This window comes from Artemia sp. Qi Xiang Cuo, chromosome 11 (assembly GCF_049724085.1).
Source record: "Artemia sp. Qi Xiang Cuo chromosome 11, ASM4972408v1, whole genome shotgun sequence".
NCBI lineage: Eukaryota > Metazoa > Arthropoda > Branchiopoda > Anostraca > Artemiidae > Artemia > Artemia sp. Qi Xiang Cuo.
The window spans coordinates 54,043,999-54,061,504 of NC_142804.1; the positions used below are offsets into that span (position 1 = coordinate 54,043,999).

At 36.1% G+C, this 17,506-nt stretch overlaps 1 protein-coding gene across 3 annotated transcripts in view; it reads left to right on the top strand.

The window, feature by feature from the left end:
* The first annotated feature begins 11,897 nt into the window (after positions 1-11,897).
* LOC148947144 (uncharacterized) overlaps positions 11,898-17,506 on the top strand; it is a 34,639-nt gene continuing 29,030 nt past the window's right edge. Inside the window, exon 1 of one of the 3 annotated variants that reach the window (XM_089096900.1) lies at positions 11,898-12,084. In XM_089096900.1, coding sequence (XP_088953026.1) covers positions 12,037-12,084 — 48 coding nt within the window. In that variant the 5' untranslated portion in view covers positions 11,898-12,036. Of the gene's footprint in view, positions 12,209-12,378; positions 12,447-17,506 lie in introns of those variants that run through there. The other 2 variants (XM_089096904.1, XM_089096903.1) reach the window with 2 other exon arrangements.

Below are 17,506 nucleotides of genomic sequence, written 5' to 3' on the forward strand. Positions count from 1 at the left end.
CGATTTTTTTTCGCTAAACTTGGTGAGCAGCTTTTTAAATAATGCTGGGAAATCTATAGCCCCTTCCATGGAAAGATCCTCCCACCTAACCCCCAACCCCCCACACTGGCCTTGGGAAGGCATAGGGGTTTTGCACCCAACTTATGTTAATTTCTGCTCGTTTTGAGTTTGACTCGATTATTTATTGTAATTTCTTTTCGGTTTGGGTTTCATTTATTTATAGATGCTGATTAGTGGTAGTTTTTTTTAAAGTAAACTCAACTACAAACTGACAAAAATATCCAAAACTTTTGTTTAATTAGCATAGGAAGCTTTTTAAATAATGCTGGAAAATCCATATCCCCCCCCATGGAAAGATCCTCCCACCTAACCCCCAACCCCCCACCCGGGCCTTGGGAAGGCATAGGGGTTTTGCCCCCAACATATGTTAATTTATGCTCGTTTTGTGTTTGACTCGATTATTTATTGTAATTTCTTTTCGGTTTGGGTTTCATTTATTTATAGATGCTGATTAGTATTTTTTTTTATCATGAACCCTTTTGAGATCAACTTGATCAACTTGGAGAAAGTTCAAATAGAATCGTTGCAACTATTGATATTAGTGTGTAAACTACAAACTGAAAAAAATATCCAAAACTTTTGTTTAATTAGCATAGGAAGCTTTTTAAATAATGCTGAGAAATCCATAGCCCCCTCCATGGAAAGATCTTCCCACCTAACCCCCAACCACCACACGTACGTGGCGAAAGTTAAAATAGAATCGTTACAAAAATTGATATTAGTGTGTAAACTACAAAAAATATCCTCCCTCCTAAACCCCAACCCCCCACCCGGGTCTTGGGAAGGCATAGGGGGTTTGCCCCCAACTTATGTTAATTTCTGCTCGTTTTGAGTGTGAATCGATTATTTATTGTAATTTCTTTTCGGTTTGGGTTTCATTTATTTATAGATGCTGATTAGTATTTTTTTTTTATCATGAACCCTTTTGAGATCAATTTGATGAACTTGGAGAAAGTTCAAATAGAATCGTTACAAATATTAATATTAGTGTGTAAACTACAAACTGACAAAAACATCCATAACTTTTGTTTAATTAGCATAGGAAGGTTTTTAAATAATGCTGGGAAATCTATAGCCCCTCCATGGAAAGATCCTCCCCCCTAACCCCCAACCCCCTCCCCCCACTGGCTTTGGGAAGGCATAGGGGTTTTGCCCCCAACTTATGTTAATTTTTGCTCGTTTTGAGTTTGACTCGATTATTTATTCTAATTTCTTTTCGGTTTGGGTTTCATTTATTTATAGATGCTGATTAGTGGTAGTTTTTTTAAAGTAAACTCAACTACAAACTGATAAAAATATCCAAAACTTTTGTTTAATTAGCATAGGAAGCTTCTTAAATAATGCTGGGAAATCCAGAGCCCCCTCCATGGAAAGATCCTCCCACCTAACCCCCAACCCCCCACACTGGCCTTGGGAAGGCATAAGGATTTTGCACCCAACTTATGTTAATTTCTGCTCGTTTTGAGTTTGACTCAATTATTTATTCTAATTTATTTTCGGTTTGTGTTTCATTTATTTATAGATGCTGATTAGTATTTTTTTTTATCATGAACCCTTTTGAGATCAATTTGATCAACTTGGAGAAAGTTCACATAGAACCGTTACAAATATTGATATTAGTGTGTAAACTACCAACTAACAAAAATATCCTAAACTTTTGTTTAATTAGCATAGGAAGCTTTTTAAATAATGCTGGGAAATCCATAGCCCCCCCCCCATGGAAAGATCCTCCCACCTAACCCCCAACCCCCCACACGTACTTGGAGAAAGTTCAAATAGAATCGTTACAAATATTGGTATTAGTGTGTAAACTACAAACTGACAAAAATATCCATAACTTTTTTTTAATTAGCATAGGAAGCTTTTTAAATAATGCTGGGAAATCCATAGCCCCTTCCATGGAAAGATCCTCCCACCTAACCCCCAACCCCCTACACTGGCCTTGGGACGGCGTAGGGGTTTCGCCCCCAACTTATGTTAGTTTTTGCTCGATTTGAGTTTGACTCGATTATTTATTGTAATTTCGTTTCGGTTTGGGTTTCATTTATTTATACATGCTGATTAGTACTTTTTTTTTATCATGAACACTTTTGAGATCAATTTGATCAACTTGGAGAAAGATCAAATAGAATCGTTACAAATATTGATATTTGTGTGTAAACTACAAACTGACAAAAATATCCAAAACTTTTGTTTAATTAGCATAGGAAGCTTTTTAAATAATGCTGGGAAATCCATAGCCCCCTCCATGGAAAGATCCTCCCACCTAACCCCCAACCCCCCACACTTACTTGGAGAAAGTTCAAATAGAATCGTTACAAATATTGATATTAGTGTGTAAACTACATAAAAGATCCTCCCTCCTAACCCCCAACCCCCCACACTGGTCTTGGGAAGACATAGGGGTTTTGCCCCCAACTTATGGTAATTTCTGCTCGTTTTGAGTTTGACTCGATTATTTATTGTAATTTCTTTTCGGTTTTGGTTTCATTTATTTATAGATGCTGATTAGCGGTAGTTTTTTTTTATCATGAATCCTTTTGAGATCAATTTGATCAACTTGGAGAAAGTTCAAATAGAATCGTTACAAATATTGATATTAGTGTGTAAACTACAAATATTTTTTTTTATCATGAACCCTTTTGAGATCAATTTGATCAACTTGGAGAAAGTTCAAATAGAATCGTTACAAATATTGATATTAGTGCGTAAACTACAAACTGACAAATTCCATATATTTTAAGCTTTTTAATTTTCATTTTTTTAAATCGGGAACCTAGATTGGACGATTATCACTGCACTACACATGATTGATATTACGAAATATGGAGATCGCGTAGCCTTAATTTCTACCGTATATTAAGAAGAAAATTGAGCGCGAGCGAGATGGAGACATTAGCACCTGGTCATGGGGGGGGGGGGGGAAGGAGGAAAAATAATAGTGTTTTTTGTAAACTATTATACATTGAATAAAAATGATTTACTTGTTCGAATGAAGTCCTATTCCTACAAGTTATGTTAGAATGAAAGAATGAGGTAAACTGATAATTGTTTTACTTGGATCTGTAATAAAATTTAAAATGAAAATTCGGACTAGGAATCTAGCTCATAGCTCTGTGCTTGATGGTCCCACACATTTTTTTGATTAGAATGTATATCTTCAGTCAGAAAAGCGTAGTTTTGGTTCAAAAAATGAATCATTTCCGTAGCAATAGCTCTCAACAGAACTGTTAAAGTATTAACTCCAATTTTTTCCAATGAAACTATAGAGAATACTATCAATACACATTTCTCTAATTAAAATGTATACCTTCAGTCAGAAAAGGGTATTTTTTGTTCAAAAATGAACCATTTCCATAAAAAATAGCTCTTAATAGAACTTTTTAAGTGTGAACTCCTATTTTCCAGACGAAATTATATAAAATACAGTCAAAACACATTTCTCTGTTTCAATTGTGTACATAACCATTTCCATAAAAATAGTTCTTAATAGAACTTTTTAAGCGTGAACTCCTATTTTTCAGACGAAATTATAGAAAATATCGTCAAAACATACTTCTCTGTTTCAATTGTGTACACTTTCACATTTTCTGATTCAAATGTGTATCTTCAGTCAGAAAAGCATAGTTTCAATTCAAAAATGAGCCATTTCCATAGAAATAGCTCTTAATAGAACTGTTTAAGTATGAACTCCAATTTTTTCCAACGAGACTATGCAACTCAACTGCATTTAACTAATCCCCATGTAACTGAATCCGCATGTAACTGAACCCTCATGCAACTGAACCCTCGTGCAACTCAACCCCCGCGCAACTCAAGGCTCATTTAACTAAACACCCGTGCAACTGAACCCCCCATGTAACTGAAACCCTGTATAACCGAAACCCCATACAACTGAATCCCTCGTGCTACTGAACCCTCGTGCAACTGAACCCTCGTGCAACTCAACGCCATTTAACTAAAACAATCTGTCATTGCTCCATCCCCCCCCCAACAAAAATATTGTTCAGACATTTCTTGTTAAAACTTTTTTTTCAACTAATTCATTTGGGTTTTTCTCAAGCAATTCGTACCATAGTACAGTACTATCACTAGTCTGAGACATCCAATCCGTAATCGCCCCCACCCTCCAAAAAAAAAAAACTTTTCAGACATTTCTTGTTAAAACTTTATTTTCAACTAATTCATCCGGATTTTTCTCCAGCAATTCGTACCACAGTACAGCACTATCACTAGTCTGAGACATCCACTCTGTCATCGCCCCCACCCCCCCCCAAAAAAAAACTCGACTCCATTTAACTAAAACAATCTGTCATCGCTCCATCCCCCCCCCCAAAAAAAAAATATTTTTCAGACATTTCTTGTTAAAACTTTATTTTCAACTAATTCATCCGGGTTTTTCTCAAGCAATTCGTACCACAGTACAGCACTATCACTAGTCTGAGACATCCAATCCGTCATCGCCCCCACCCCCCCCCCCCCCAAAAAAAAAAAAAACTTTTCAGACATTTCTTGTTAAAACTTTATTTTCAACTAATTCATCCGGGTTTTTCTCAAGCAATTCGTACCACAGTACAGCACTATCACTAGTCTGAGACATCCACTCTGTCATCGCCCCCAACCCCCCCCCCCAAAAAAAATAAATACGATCCCATTTATTTTCGATTCTGAGTATTTTTGGTTTTCCCTCTGAAATTGACTCCCCCTCTCCCTCCCCTGCCCTCAGAAATGTGGGAACGAAGGGCCTCTGAGACTTCCCCTTGAGGCAGATCTCATTTATTTTCGATTCTGATTATTTTTGATTTTCCCTCCAAAATTGACCCCCCCACCTCTCCTGCCCCTCAGACATGGGGGAACAAAGGGCCTCTGAACCTTCCCTTTGAGGCAGATTCCCGTTTATTTTCTATTCTGAGTGTTTTTGGTTTTCCCTCCAAAATTGACCCCCTCCCTCTCCTGCCCCTCAGAAATGGAGGAACGAAGGACCTCTGAGCTTTGCCCATGAGACAGATCCTGTTTATTTTCGATTCTGAGTATTTTTGGTTTTCCCTCTGAAATTGACTCCCCCACTCCCTCTCCTGCCCCTCAGAAATGGAGGAACGAAGGGTCTTTGAGCCTTCCCCTTGAGGCAGATCCCGTTTATTTTCGATTCTGAGTATTTTTGGTTTTCCCTCTGAAATTGACTCCCCCTCTCCCTCCCCTGCCCTCAGAAATGTTGGAACGAAGGGTCTTTGAGCCTTCCCCTTGAGGCAGATCCCGTTTATTTTTGATTCTGAGTATTTTTGGTTTTCCCTCCAAAATTGACCCTTCCCCTCCCCGTCCCTCAGAAATGGAGGAACGAAGGGAACGTTAGATCCTATTTTAAATTGACAATACTTATCTAACATCACTTTTGTATTATACAGACCATATCGGAAAGGTAAAGCTAGGTCAAGTCACAATGTCATTCTATCGTCGTTTGCCGTTTTCATAGACTGATGATGCTTCAAATTTATAACAAATTACCTGAATTAACAGCTCCTTCGGGGTTACCTTAACTGCTAATCAGTTTAATCCTTTTTTTTTCTCCACCTTCATGCAATCCAATCACTAATTAGAATCATTCACACTCCTATTATTCGAAACATTAATTAATATCGTTCATAGTGTCCAATTTGCTAATCCCTTTTTGCAAAAATGTCAAATACTCACTCTCTTTGAAAAACTAAACCAGACTACATCCACAAAACCAGACTATACCCACCAAACCAGTCCCTGCTATAGCGTCCACAGAATTCCATATGCCATGTGAGGGAGTTCTGAATCTCTTTGAAAAGGTATAGAGCTTCTATAGAATAACGTAGAAATGTTTACCTATAGGACCGGTAGAAATGTCTTGCTATAGGACCGGTAGAAGTATAACTTAGATTACTACTTATATGAGATGGATTGCGTCTCCTCAATAGCTCGCTCTTACGCTAAAGTTTCTTTTTTAACTTTTAAAAGAGGTTATTATTCTAATCGAAAATATTCAGAAATTGAATAAAAAACAACTTTTTTTAATTGAAAGTAAGGAGCGATATTAAAACATAAAACGAACATAAATTTTTCTGTATATGAAAGGGGATGTCCCCTTTCTAACACCCGCTCTTTAGGCTAAAGTTTTTTATTGTTTTATAAAGTAGAGTTGGGAGAAAGTGTGAAACTTTAGCGCAAAAAGTGGGGCGTTGAGGAAGGGACACACCCTTTCATATACGGAATAATTTCTGTTGATTTTAAGTTTTAATGTCGCTCCTTACTTTCAATTAAAAAAAACTTTGTTTTTTTTTATTTAATTTAAGTCCTGACCGTTTTTCAAATAATGTCGGGAAATTCATGATGCACCAAATGGAAGCGACACTGATATGATGTTTTTATTTATTTTTCTCTGGGAGGGGGAGCATCCCCTCTAATATACGGAATTATTTCTGTTCGTTTTGAGCTTTCATATTGCTCATTACTTCCAGTCAATTTTTTTTATTAAATTTGTTATGGTCTTTCAAATAATGCCAGAAAACCCCCTCCCGCGTCTGTAAAATTTCTCTTGGAAAGCTCCCCGACAAAATTTTCTTCCTATGGAACACTCTTCTCGTGGAACATCCCCTCCCTTCAAAAATCTCACCTCATAGTCACTAAAATTTCGAGGGTCAATCGTGATTTTTTGGCATAGTAGGAAAGCCAGCGTTGGTTAAGAATTAACATAATCAGCCTTAACAAAAACAGGCTCTTCACATAATCATATATAGGCCTAAGGCACAAAACCGTGATTTAAAAAAAACGCCCGAAAACGACACGTCCATTACAGATACGCCTGATATCAATGCACTTAATACCAATATGTTCGATACTGATACGCCAAATACCACTTACAGCCCTTTTCCCAGGAGCCTTGGAGAGTCATATCATCAGTAATAGCATTGCTATTGGACCTTTGAACTATACTGAACCAAATAGCTATCTCAAAATTTTGATCTGACGACTTAGGGGGAGGGGTTGGGGGCTAGATGTTTTCAACCTTTTTAGTCACTAAAAGGGCACTAGAACTTTTAATTTGAGTTTGAATGAGGCTCTCTCAATACTGTAAGACCAATAGTTGGATACGATTACCTCTGGGGAGAACATCCATAAAAACAGATAGACAGGCATCCGTGATCTTTGTTTTTATAGAAAATGTAGAATTCCACATGTTTGAAGATGGGAGCTTGAAGCCTCTACAGCAGAGTTCTCTTATTGGCGAAATTTGATGGTGTGATTTTCATTAGATTCCTTGACTTTCAGGGGGTGCTTTTCTTCTTTTTCGAAAATCAAGCAAATTTTCTCAGGCTCGTAACCTTTCATGGGTAAAATTAAACTTGAGGAATATGTATTATGGGATCAACATAATAGGCCGATTCTTTTGATATGTTAACTTAAAAAACAAGTTTTTTTAACTGAAAGCAAGGAGCGATATTAAAACTTAAAACGAACAGAAATTTTTCCGTGTATGAAAGGGGCTGTCCCCTCCTCAATGCCTCGCTCTATACGCTAAAGTTTTTATTGTTTTAAAAAATAAAGTTTTGAGACAGAGTCAAACTTTAGCTTAAAGAGCGAGGCGTTGAGGAGGGGACAGCCCCTTTCATATACGGAATAATTTCTGTTCGTTTTAAGTTTTAATGCCGATCCTTACTTTCAGTTAAAAAAATCTTGTTTTTTTTATGTAATTTCTGAACGTTTTTGAATTAATGCAGCTTTGATTTTGGCTCACCGTAAATGAATAATTAAAACGAAATTCGCATATTAATTTTCCTTTTTTTTTGGCAAATTGGCTTTCTCGAAAGTTTGTTCTGACGTAACTTACGAATTAACTTACGTAACGAATTTCTATATTCGTATGTTTTTATTACGTATATTAGGGAGTTGGCTCCTTAGTCAATATCTCGCTTTTTACGCTAAAGTTCGAATTTTGTTAGAAGAACAAACCCCTGAATCACAAAGGCCGTTTAATTAGAATAAATAGCTCTTTTGAAAGTACTAAAACAGCTTTAGCGTAAAGAGCGAGGTTTCGACTAGGAGGCAAATCCCATAATATACGTAATAATTTCTGTTCGTTTAAGTTTTAATGTTGCTCCTTACTTTCAGTTGAAAAAAACTTGTTTTTTTATTTAATTTATGATCGTTTTTTAAAGAATGGTGGGAAATCTGGCGCCCCCTTCATAGAAATGTCCCTTCCCCGAAGGAATTATCCTCCATGGAAAGATACTCCCCCGTAACCCCTACTCTGACCCCGACCCCCCACTATAAAAAAATTCCTCCTGAAAACGCCTGTATACTTCCCAATGACCATTACTATATGTAAACAATGGGAAAAGCTTATAACTTGCAGCCCTTCCCCCGGGAACTGTGGCGGACTAAGTCATCATCAAAGACATACTTATTAGAATGTCAACCATACTGAACAAAATGGCTATCTCAAAATTTGATTGATTGACTTCGGGGAAAAATGAGCGTGGGAAGGGGCCAAGTTGCCTCCAGTTTTTTTTGGTCAATTAAAAAGGGCCCTAGAACTTTTAATTTCCGTTCGAATGAGCCCTCTCACGATATTCTAGGAATACTGGATCGATACGATCACCCCTTGGGAAAAAAACATCCGTGATCTTTCTTCTATAGTAGGGTTCTGATAGTGTGATTTTCGTTAAAGTTCTAGGACTTTTAGGGGTCGTTATCCCATTTTTTTGAAAATAAGGCAAATTTTCTCAAGGCGAGTAACTTTTGATGGGTAAGACTAAACTTGATGACTTGAAATCAACTTATATAATATATAAGTTGGCACAACTTATATATTTTATAAGACTAAACTTATATATTTGAAATCAGCATAAAAAATATGATTCTTCTGATGTATCTATTGGTATCAAAATTCCGTTTTTTAGAGTTTCGGTTACTATTGAGGCGGGTCACTCCATACTTACAGTTCGTTACCACGAACTGTTTGATAAATGGATATTAAAACTCCGTGTCTCAGAGTTTCGGTTACTATTGAGCCGCGTCCCTCCTTTTTACAGTTAGTTACCACGAACTGTTTGATAACAGCGCTTCATTGCGGCTGAAAATCATCATTTTACAGAATTTTTTTTAACGTCCAAATTTGTTTAGTAGCTAAAAAAACAAAGATAAATGTTTAAACTTATTTGCATCTAATGAAGACAAATCGGTTTGTTAATATAAAGGCGCTTTCACCTAACGACGCAAAGCCTTTCACACTGCCTTTGGTTGACTTACGTAGCCTTTCGTATCAAGATATTACCTTATGGTCTTTTTTATCCTTAGGGAGTACGTAACGTAGATTTTTTTTAAAGGAACTTTGAAAATTGACTCAGTCCATTTTTGACCCAGTTATATTTTAAAATTCGCAAGTCTTACTTTCGTTGTTGAAGATAAATGCAATATTCAGGAATTAGTCCAAAAAAAGTCAATTTGTGCTCATCAAAAAACATTAAATACTTGGCTTTCTTTTAAAAATAAGCCAACTATTGATTATTAGCTTTTTTGTATTAGCTTGTTTACTTCTTAAGAGCTTTTACTTTTTTAAACTTCTTTTTACAGTGCCGAGTAATGCCCATTCGATAAATAAAAAAAAATCAGCACGCTTTAATATACGTATAACCCAGGGCAATAGCTAGATATTAGGGGGGGGCTAGGACACAGTTGTCACGGTAGAAAATACATATTTTAATAAGATTTTCATTTTTTAACAAAATTTGAATACAAAATGTCACGAAACACCTCAAGATTAATTAACTTCGGTATACTTACTTTTATTTTCAAGGAGTGGTGATAAATATATGGATAAAACGAAAATTTTGGATTGAGTAAGCTTATATTTACTGCCAACTGCGTCCTCTATTTTATTTTAATAAAATTAAAAAAATTAAAATCATTATTAACGATTGATTATTAATTTGAAATTTTGCGGCCCTAAAATTTCTGCGTCCGGGCAAGTCCTCCTCTGTCTCCCTAAAACTGCCTCTGGGTATTCTCGTTTTTCCTCTAGATCTGATATCTGACTTCTAGTTTCGGGTATATCTAGATGAAACACCATTTACGTTTGTAGCAATGTCACTTTGACATTTGTATAATAAACGTGTATTCTCAAACGAGATTTTCTGCGTATCATTAATTACGCAGATAGGTCTACTATGAGTAGAAGACATACTGGAGATGATGTTGAAAGACGAAAGGGCTGGGCAGACTTAGGGGTGCCAACTTGCAAAAATGTAAGGAGAAAGGCAAAGTTATTTTGCATTTTTCTCATGATAACACGTAAAAGGTATTTTTAAAAATCTACAAAGAGAGAAATTTTTTTTTTCATTTTTTTGAAAATATGAATATATTTTTTTTTCCAATAAGAGATATTGCCCCCTGCCCTTTTGGCACCCATGAACAGTCGTAACGTTTTCTTCGGTCGTCTTGAGAGGTCACACAGACAACCTATTTACGGCTTTTTCAAATAAAATGCAGTGTTTTCTTGGCAAATATTTTGAATTTTTAAAACATGAAGGTTAAAAGGAGAAAATTCGTTTGATTCAGCCATCAAGCCGCAAATTAAGTGAATCGGACGAGCTTAAACCCCTATGATAGCTATTTCAGCAAATTAGAATTGAAATTATTCACTTTTGTTGCGTCAGACTCTCAATTTTCAATACTTCAGCGTAAGAAACGCACAAAATCAGCATTAATCTATAAGAATTCTTCCCTCAGATGCTGGATTAAAACATTTTTTTTAGTAAATGCTGCCGTTGTTAGGTGGAAAAATGCAACCACTATCCAATCCTTAAGCCGAGAGAGGTTTACAACAGAGGTTTGAAAATAGGGTGTGATATAAGCCGACATTTTTGAAGTGATATAAATATAACGTACTTAAAAGAAAATTTAAAAAGTATCCTATATCTGACTCAAATTTAAAACTAAATGAATCCAAAAAACAAAAAAAAACGACAATTTTATTCAAAGAAAAAAAAAATCGTTTTCATTTTGGAAATCAAACTTCGTCCAAATTTTATTCACCGTGTGTTACAACATTTAGAGAAACTTGAAGTACTATTTCTCCAACTCCTCTAACGATACTTCTTTACAAATCACAAATTGAATTTCAAAAATTTTTTAATCAATTATTCACCTTCGTAATACTTTTAGTATTAATTAAATTACACAAATCAAGAAATATAAAAGATAAAAGTTAGGTTAAAAAAAATAGCCTATGCGCTTATTTTATTTTTGAAAAATTAATCGTGGCCGCGACCTTAGGCAAAACACTAATTCTGGAACCACTCAAAGGTTACAGACTTTTAAGCAAAGGAACAATCCGCGAAACTCCAACTTAGTTCTCTGCCGACGTAATTTATTCTGCCTCTTGAAATAACGTTAGTACCCAGACCTGCTTCAACGATGGCCGGATCCGCTGATAGCGGGGTCTGATATCAACACTGTAAATCAATTTTAAGCGGGTAAAGCGCCGTCAATTAAGATCATTCAAGAACAGGACAATAGAGTATAAAGAACGCTACCAAAGTACGATAGTCAAATATAACATTGTAGAAACTCATCGGAGCATAAGTTCTGCCACACAAAATCACATTTACATACTTTACATATATACACCTCATCTCAATCTGCAATGGCATGCACCTGTTCGCAATCCCAGATAACTCTCAAGTTAGTGTAATGACATTCGGGTTGAAGAGGCAGCGCGGAAAGTTGCATGCAGAAATGATTCGCTGCTATTGGGTATAGTACCCGATGGCTTAGGATATCAGCCACTAAGATGCTTAGAAGCCTTTACATGGCTGAAATAACTTTTCAATAGTTTCGAGTTCTAGTTGTTCTGCATTACTCCTCAAAATAAGAGCAAAGAGGGTAATGGAACGAATCTAGTGTTAATTTCTAGTTACAAGTTGTCTGTCTTCCTGTTTTATTTCTAAGAGGATGTCTGTTTTTGCCAGTGAAGATGCTATGCAGTGTGAAACACTTAAGGTAATTCTAGGACTGTTTATGATAACGCACTACCCTGGTTTCACACAGGAAGTGAATCATTATGTTTTGGAAAATTTTTATTTTCCATCTCCATATGCAAGTTCATCATCAAATCAAGAATTAGGTAATTTTTAGAAATGAATAACAAATTCTAAAAATACTGTATGGCAGCAAAACAGTTATTATGCTTACGACATTTAGAATAACTCCGGGTCTTATATTTCCTTTTTTTTCCTCTTCAGAGTATGTCAATTTTTGCCAGTATCAAACTGTTCGGCTCTACCTTATCGTGACAAAAGTAGAAGATACTTCACGCCATTGGGATGACTATAGTCAATATGTAGCTGCTCTCATGACTAAAGGTTGTAAACGACATTTTTACATTTCTGGGATATTTAGTAAATACTGTTTGCTGAGTTGTTTTCGGAGGGAAAACTAAGTGTAGATCAAGAAGATCAAAATAGGATTGAAAATAAAATATCCTGCGGATTATCCGTTTGAGAACAGCTCAGTATACGGTTTCGTCAACTATCTCAAGATGTTAGTTATGATCCATAGGGATGAAAGCAACAATATTCTGTTTCTTGAAAAGTATAAAAATTACTATTTCGGAAATCCGCTTGTCATGCACCTACGCAAGGAGGGGGACTTGGGGCTTGGCCCCTTAAAATTTTCTTGAATCTCTTGGTATTTCTTAGTAAAATTACAAAGTAATGTGAAAAATACGAGAAAAAAACTCATCTGTATGTGCCTGGCCCTTGTGAAAAATGTGTGAAAAGCAGAAACTGCCATACGATCAAATGAAGTGAAACTTGTATGGTGCAAATTGTCACCAATATTGGCTTTGCAAAAATCCGCTGCTCTAATAGTCGTCCCTATGGTGGAAAGTATCTTTTCGTTTTTTTACAGTGTATATCCATTACGAAACAGTCAAGGTGACTCTACGACTATATTTGACGTAAATTTTAAGAAAGGTAATCTTTATAAAGCTGATACAAAATATGACTAAAAATTAAATAATAATGCCCGAATCATTAATATTGAAAACAAATAGACACTGGCCCAGATAGTGAAAAACTGCTTCTAAAGAGACTAGACATCTTAGCTTTATAAGATTTGCTGCATCGAAAAATAGGCTTATCACAACAGTTTTTTCAAATGGAACTCTGCCTTACATTAATAGCTAGTTGGGAAACCACTATTATTTAAATTCGTCTATATTATGGTAGTTTCAGTTGTTTCTATTTAGCTTATTTTCTTAGGACTTAGAAACTTTAGACTACATTGCAATTAAAGGTAAAGGTAAAGAATACGGCATTGGACTTAACAGTCCCTACCGGCGGTGCTGATCTCCGTTTCTTGGCTCTTCAGCCAGGAAGTGCAATGGGGGTTTGGGGGCCAACCATCCAGTGATTTCGTACACCTTCATGTTTACCTTCCCCACATTTCTCATGGTACCCATTTAAAGTTGGGTCGACTCTGGCTGATTTACAGAGTCACGCCACTGACCCCCGTCCCAAACCAAATATTTTGATTCACCAGAATTCGAACCCTCGCCCTCTCGGACACAGAATCCTAAATCCAGCGCACCAATCCACTCGGCTAGGCTTCTACTACATTGTTCCTACAACAATCCTACTACATTGCAATTACAACGCTAATAACTAGGCAATTCTATGTAGTATGCTCTATACCAAAGGAAATCATAAAATCAGTCATCAGAAAAGAAAAATATCTTTAGGCTTAGTATACAAAATACAGCTGAGTCAATTTTTTTTGCATTATGGAGTAATTTTGATGAACGGCTAAATAATAAGATAGTTAAGAATAAACATAGCTTACCACTTAATTCGCTGTTCAGTGCTCTATCTAAATATAATAATCTTTCCTATCGCCAATCCCACGCCTTTAAACTCCATCCGTTCCCTCTCCAGAAAAGTTCTGATCTTAGATGAGCTTGGATAAACTTTGTGTCATAAAAGTAAAAGTTTCAGCAATAGGTCTATGGCGCAAAAGAGGAGTAAAGAAAATCAGCTTAGCCTCATACCTATGCTTAATTCGGATTTTAAAGCTTTGAAAATTTGAAAATTAGCCGTGCAAAAATATTATTAAATAAAGAAAAATAGTTTTTTCAACTAAAAGTAAGAAGCAACATTAAAACTTTAAACGAAAAGAGATTCTTATTTATATGAAAGGGTCGCCCCTTGTCAATACCTTTCTCTTTTATGGTAAATTTCGAATTTTGTACCAGTTTTTTTTTAAGGATGGCCCCTGAATCACAAAGGTCGTTTAATTGGAATAAATAGCTCTTTTAAAAGTACTAAAAAAAACCTTAGCGTAAGGAGCGAGGGGCTTTTGGGGGGCTTGGGTTGGGGTTAAGTCATCCTCAAAGACATAGTTATTAGATTTTTCGACTTTGCTGAAAAAAATGGCTATTACAAAATTTTAATCGGGTGACTCTGGGGAAAATATGAGCTTTGGAGGGGGGCTAGCTGCCCTCCAATATTTTTGGTCACTTAAAAAGGGCACTAGAACTTTTGATTTTTGATTAAATGAGCCGTCTCTCGATCTTCTACGATCACTGGTTCTATATGATCGCCCCAGGAAAAAAAATACAAAAAAACAAACATCCGTGATCTTTCTTCTGGCTAAAAAAAAAAAATGCTAAATTCCACATTTTTCTACATAGGAACTTGAAACCTCTACAAAACGGTTCTCTGGTATGCTGAATCTGATGGAGTGATTTTCATTCAGGTTACTTGATGTTTTGGGGTTGTTTTCCCCTTTTTTAAAATTGAGCAAATTTTCAGGCTTGGAACTTTGATGCGCACCATTAAATTGGATGAACTTTATATATTTTGAATAAGCATCAAAATTCGATTCTTCTGAGGTATCTATTGTTATCAAGACTGTTTCTTAGAGTTTCGGTTACTATTGAGCCGCATCGCTCCTTACTTAGATTACAGTTCGTTACCACGAACTGTTTGATTGCAATTTCTTAAAGACTCACGCATGGACATAAAATTGAGTGCCTAACAAGAGGTGCTTTTGTAGGCCGAAATTGGTTTATAATATAAGAAAGTAGTGTCATCACCCAATCCAGTCGTAGAAGTGAGTGCGTTATAGAAGGTGAAACGGGAGAAAAAATTATGTATATAATGAAAATAGAGTGTAAAATTCAACGATATTAACGGACGGGGCTACTCCCGGTTCCATCAATGCAGTATATCTTGACACATTAATCTTAAATCGTTCCCACAGAACTCCTGCACGCCCCCATATCCATTGTCATCCGAGCTAATATTCCCGTTTTATGCATCAGCTTCAAGCTTGGATATGCTTTTAGCGTATGCTATCAGCTATGCATCAGCATCAGCATCAAACTTATACATCAGTTATGCATCAGCATCAGACTATTAAAGAAAGTAGGATGAAGTAAATTATAGAAGAATATCATAACTTCCATTTTTCCTAAGAAAATAGAGCCTATATACCAGACAGTTATGTAGGATTGAAACAAGACAGACTAAACCACAGTAGACAGAATATATATGAACTATGAACTGTGATAATATATGAACTGTGGACTAAACACACAATAACACTCATATATCTTTTCTTAACGGGCAGAATGCACCTTATGAGGGAACATAGTTCTCAGCGGTATAATAATATCCAAGAAAATAGTTTTTTAAACAGTCTAATAGTTCTGTCTTACAGTAGCAATAAGACAGCAACAGTGGTTTTGGCTAAATTGGCTTACCACACTGGTTTACTTAATATCCATAAGTGGTACTTGTTAAATATCCCGATCAGACTCGAGAAGTGAAGTTAGGTTAATCATAATGAAATATACCAAAATAAGATGAAAATATATTACTTTAGTAACAAAATTATGGAAATTACGACTGAGAATTATGGAAAGCAGGCCGCTCAGAACGCATTATATTTAATACCTAACCTAGCCAAAACACCAACTCTATATGTTAAGTATTCAATTAAAAATAACCTACATAGTAGTTTATCTCACTAAGCCTAAGCTAATTATCTCCGAATGCAAACAAAGGAACCGGTTTTACAGATCAAACTTCTTGATTCTGGTCGGGGTATTTAACAAGTACCCTAAACTTGATCCTGATTGGTGGATTATTCTTTGCTGACTAATTATAGGACGTTTTACATTCTTACGTTACGTAGCCTATGTCACGGAATGGCAATGTAAAACTACTTTAAGACAAAGCTTGACAACTCTGCACACGCGATGGTCTACAGTTTGAAATCAAAGATTTTAGGACCAAAATTGAAAATTTGCAACTGTGCAACACCTACCTTGTTACGTCACGGAAACAAATTTCGACCGAAGACTTTGGAACCAAAACAGAAAGATTGTGGGTGTACGATATCTATTTAAGAAAAAAGATTTAAAATACTAGAAAGAGCATTGTGCTATACTGTTTCCCAAAGTAAAGAAACTTATCAGAATACTGTTTCTTAGAGTGACAATTTTTAGATGATGGGTACCCAGCCTCTAGGGGTGGCTGCACTGTACTGAAAGAAAAAATTTTTTTGGGGGGGGGGCTACTCTCTTGCATTAAAAGAATGAATGTAGCCTATATACTATTCAAAACGGAAGACAATTGGTTTCTGGATAGCTTAATATTTTGTAAATAGTATTTGAGCCAGATGAATTAAACTTTCAGGAAACAGATCAAGTATCAAATCTTGAAAGCCCTAAAAGTTTCTAAAACATCTACAGGGTGAAATGCCTCACTTCCAGAAAGCGATTGTTTACCCTAGATAACGATCTAGTTCTGTTAGTGCACTGTTGCTGACCTGGGCAACATTCATAGCCTTCATGGCTTCATCTCACCTCCCTTGGCCCATACAAAACGAAAGTGTAAAATATATTCTAATCAGGTAGGTTAACTAACGATGGAATATTTAGCATTTAGAATATAGTCACCTTTTTTTTTTAATCCTTATTAAGAAAAAAAAGTTTTACTACGTAGGGCGCTTCAGGCCTGGGCTACGACAAAACTTTAGAAATTGTTTGTATTATGTCTTATGATTAAATCCAACTTTTTTTTTAATATTCAAAACTTATTCTAACCAAGGTACCCACTTTCCGCAACCAGGTGTACATCTCGGAGTGCCACATGTGCCGCACAGATTCTCCACGCGTAGTACAACTCCGCAACGTGTAGCACAGTTCCAGCACGCATCACACAGTCCCCATAACGCTTGAACAGTTCGGCCACGCTCGAAACACTTTTGCCACGCTTGGTGTGCCTTACCTGGTGTAGTTGATTTCAGAAAATCTCGGTGACACATCGACTAAGAAATGCATATCTCAGAATAATATAAAACTTATATGTCAGACATTTATAATAATTATATTTATTTCGTTTTAATCTTGATCTTA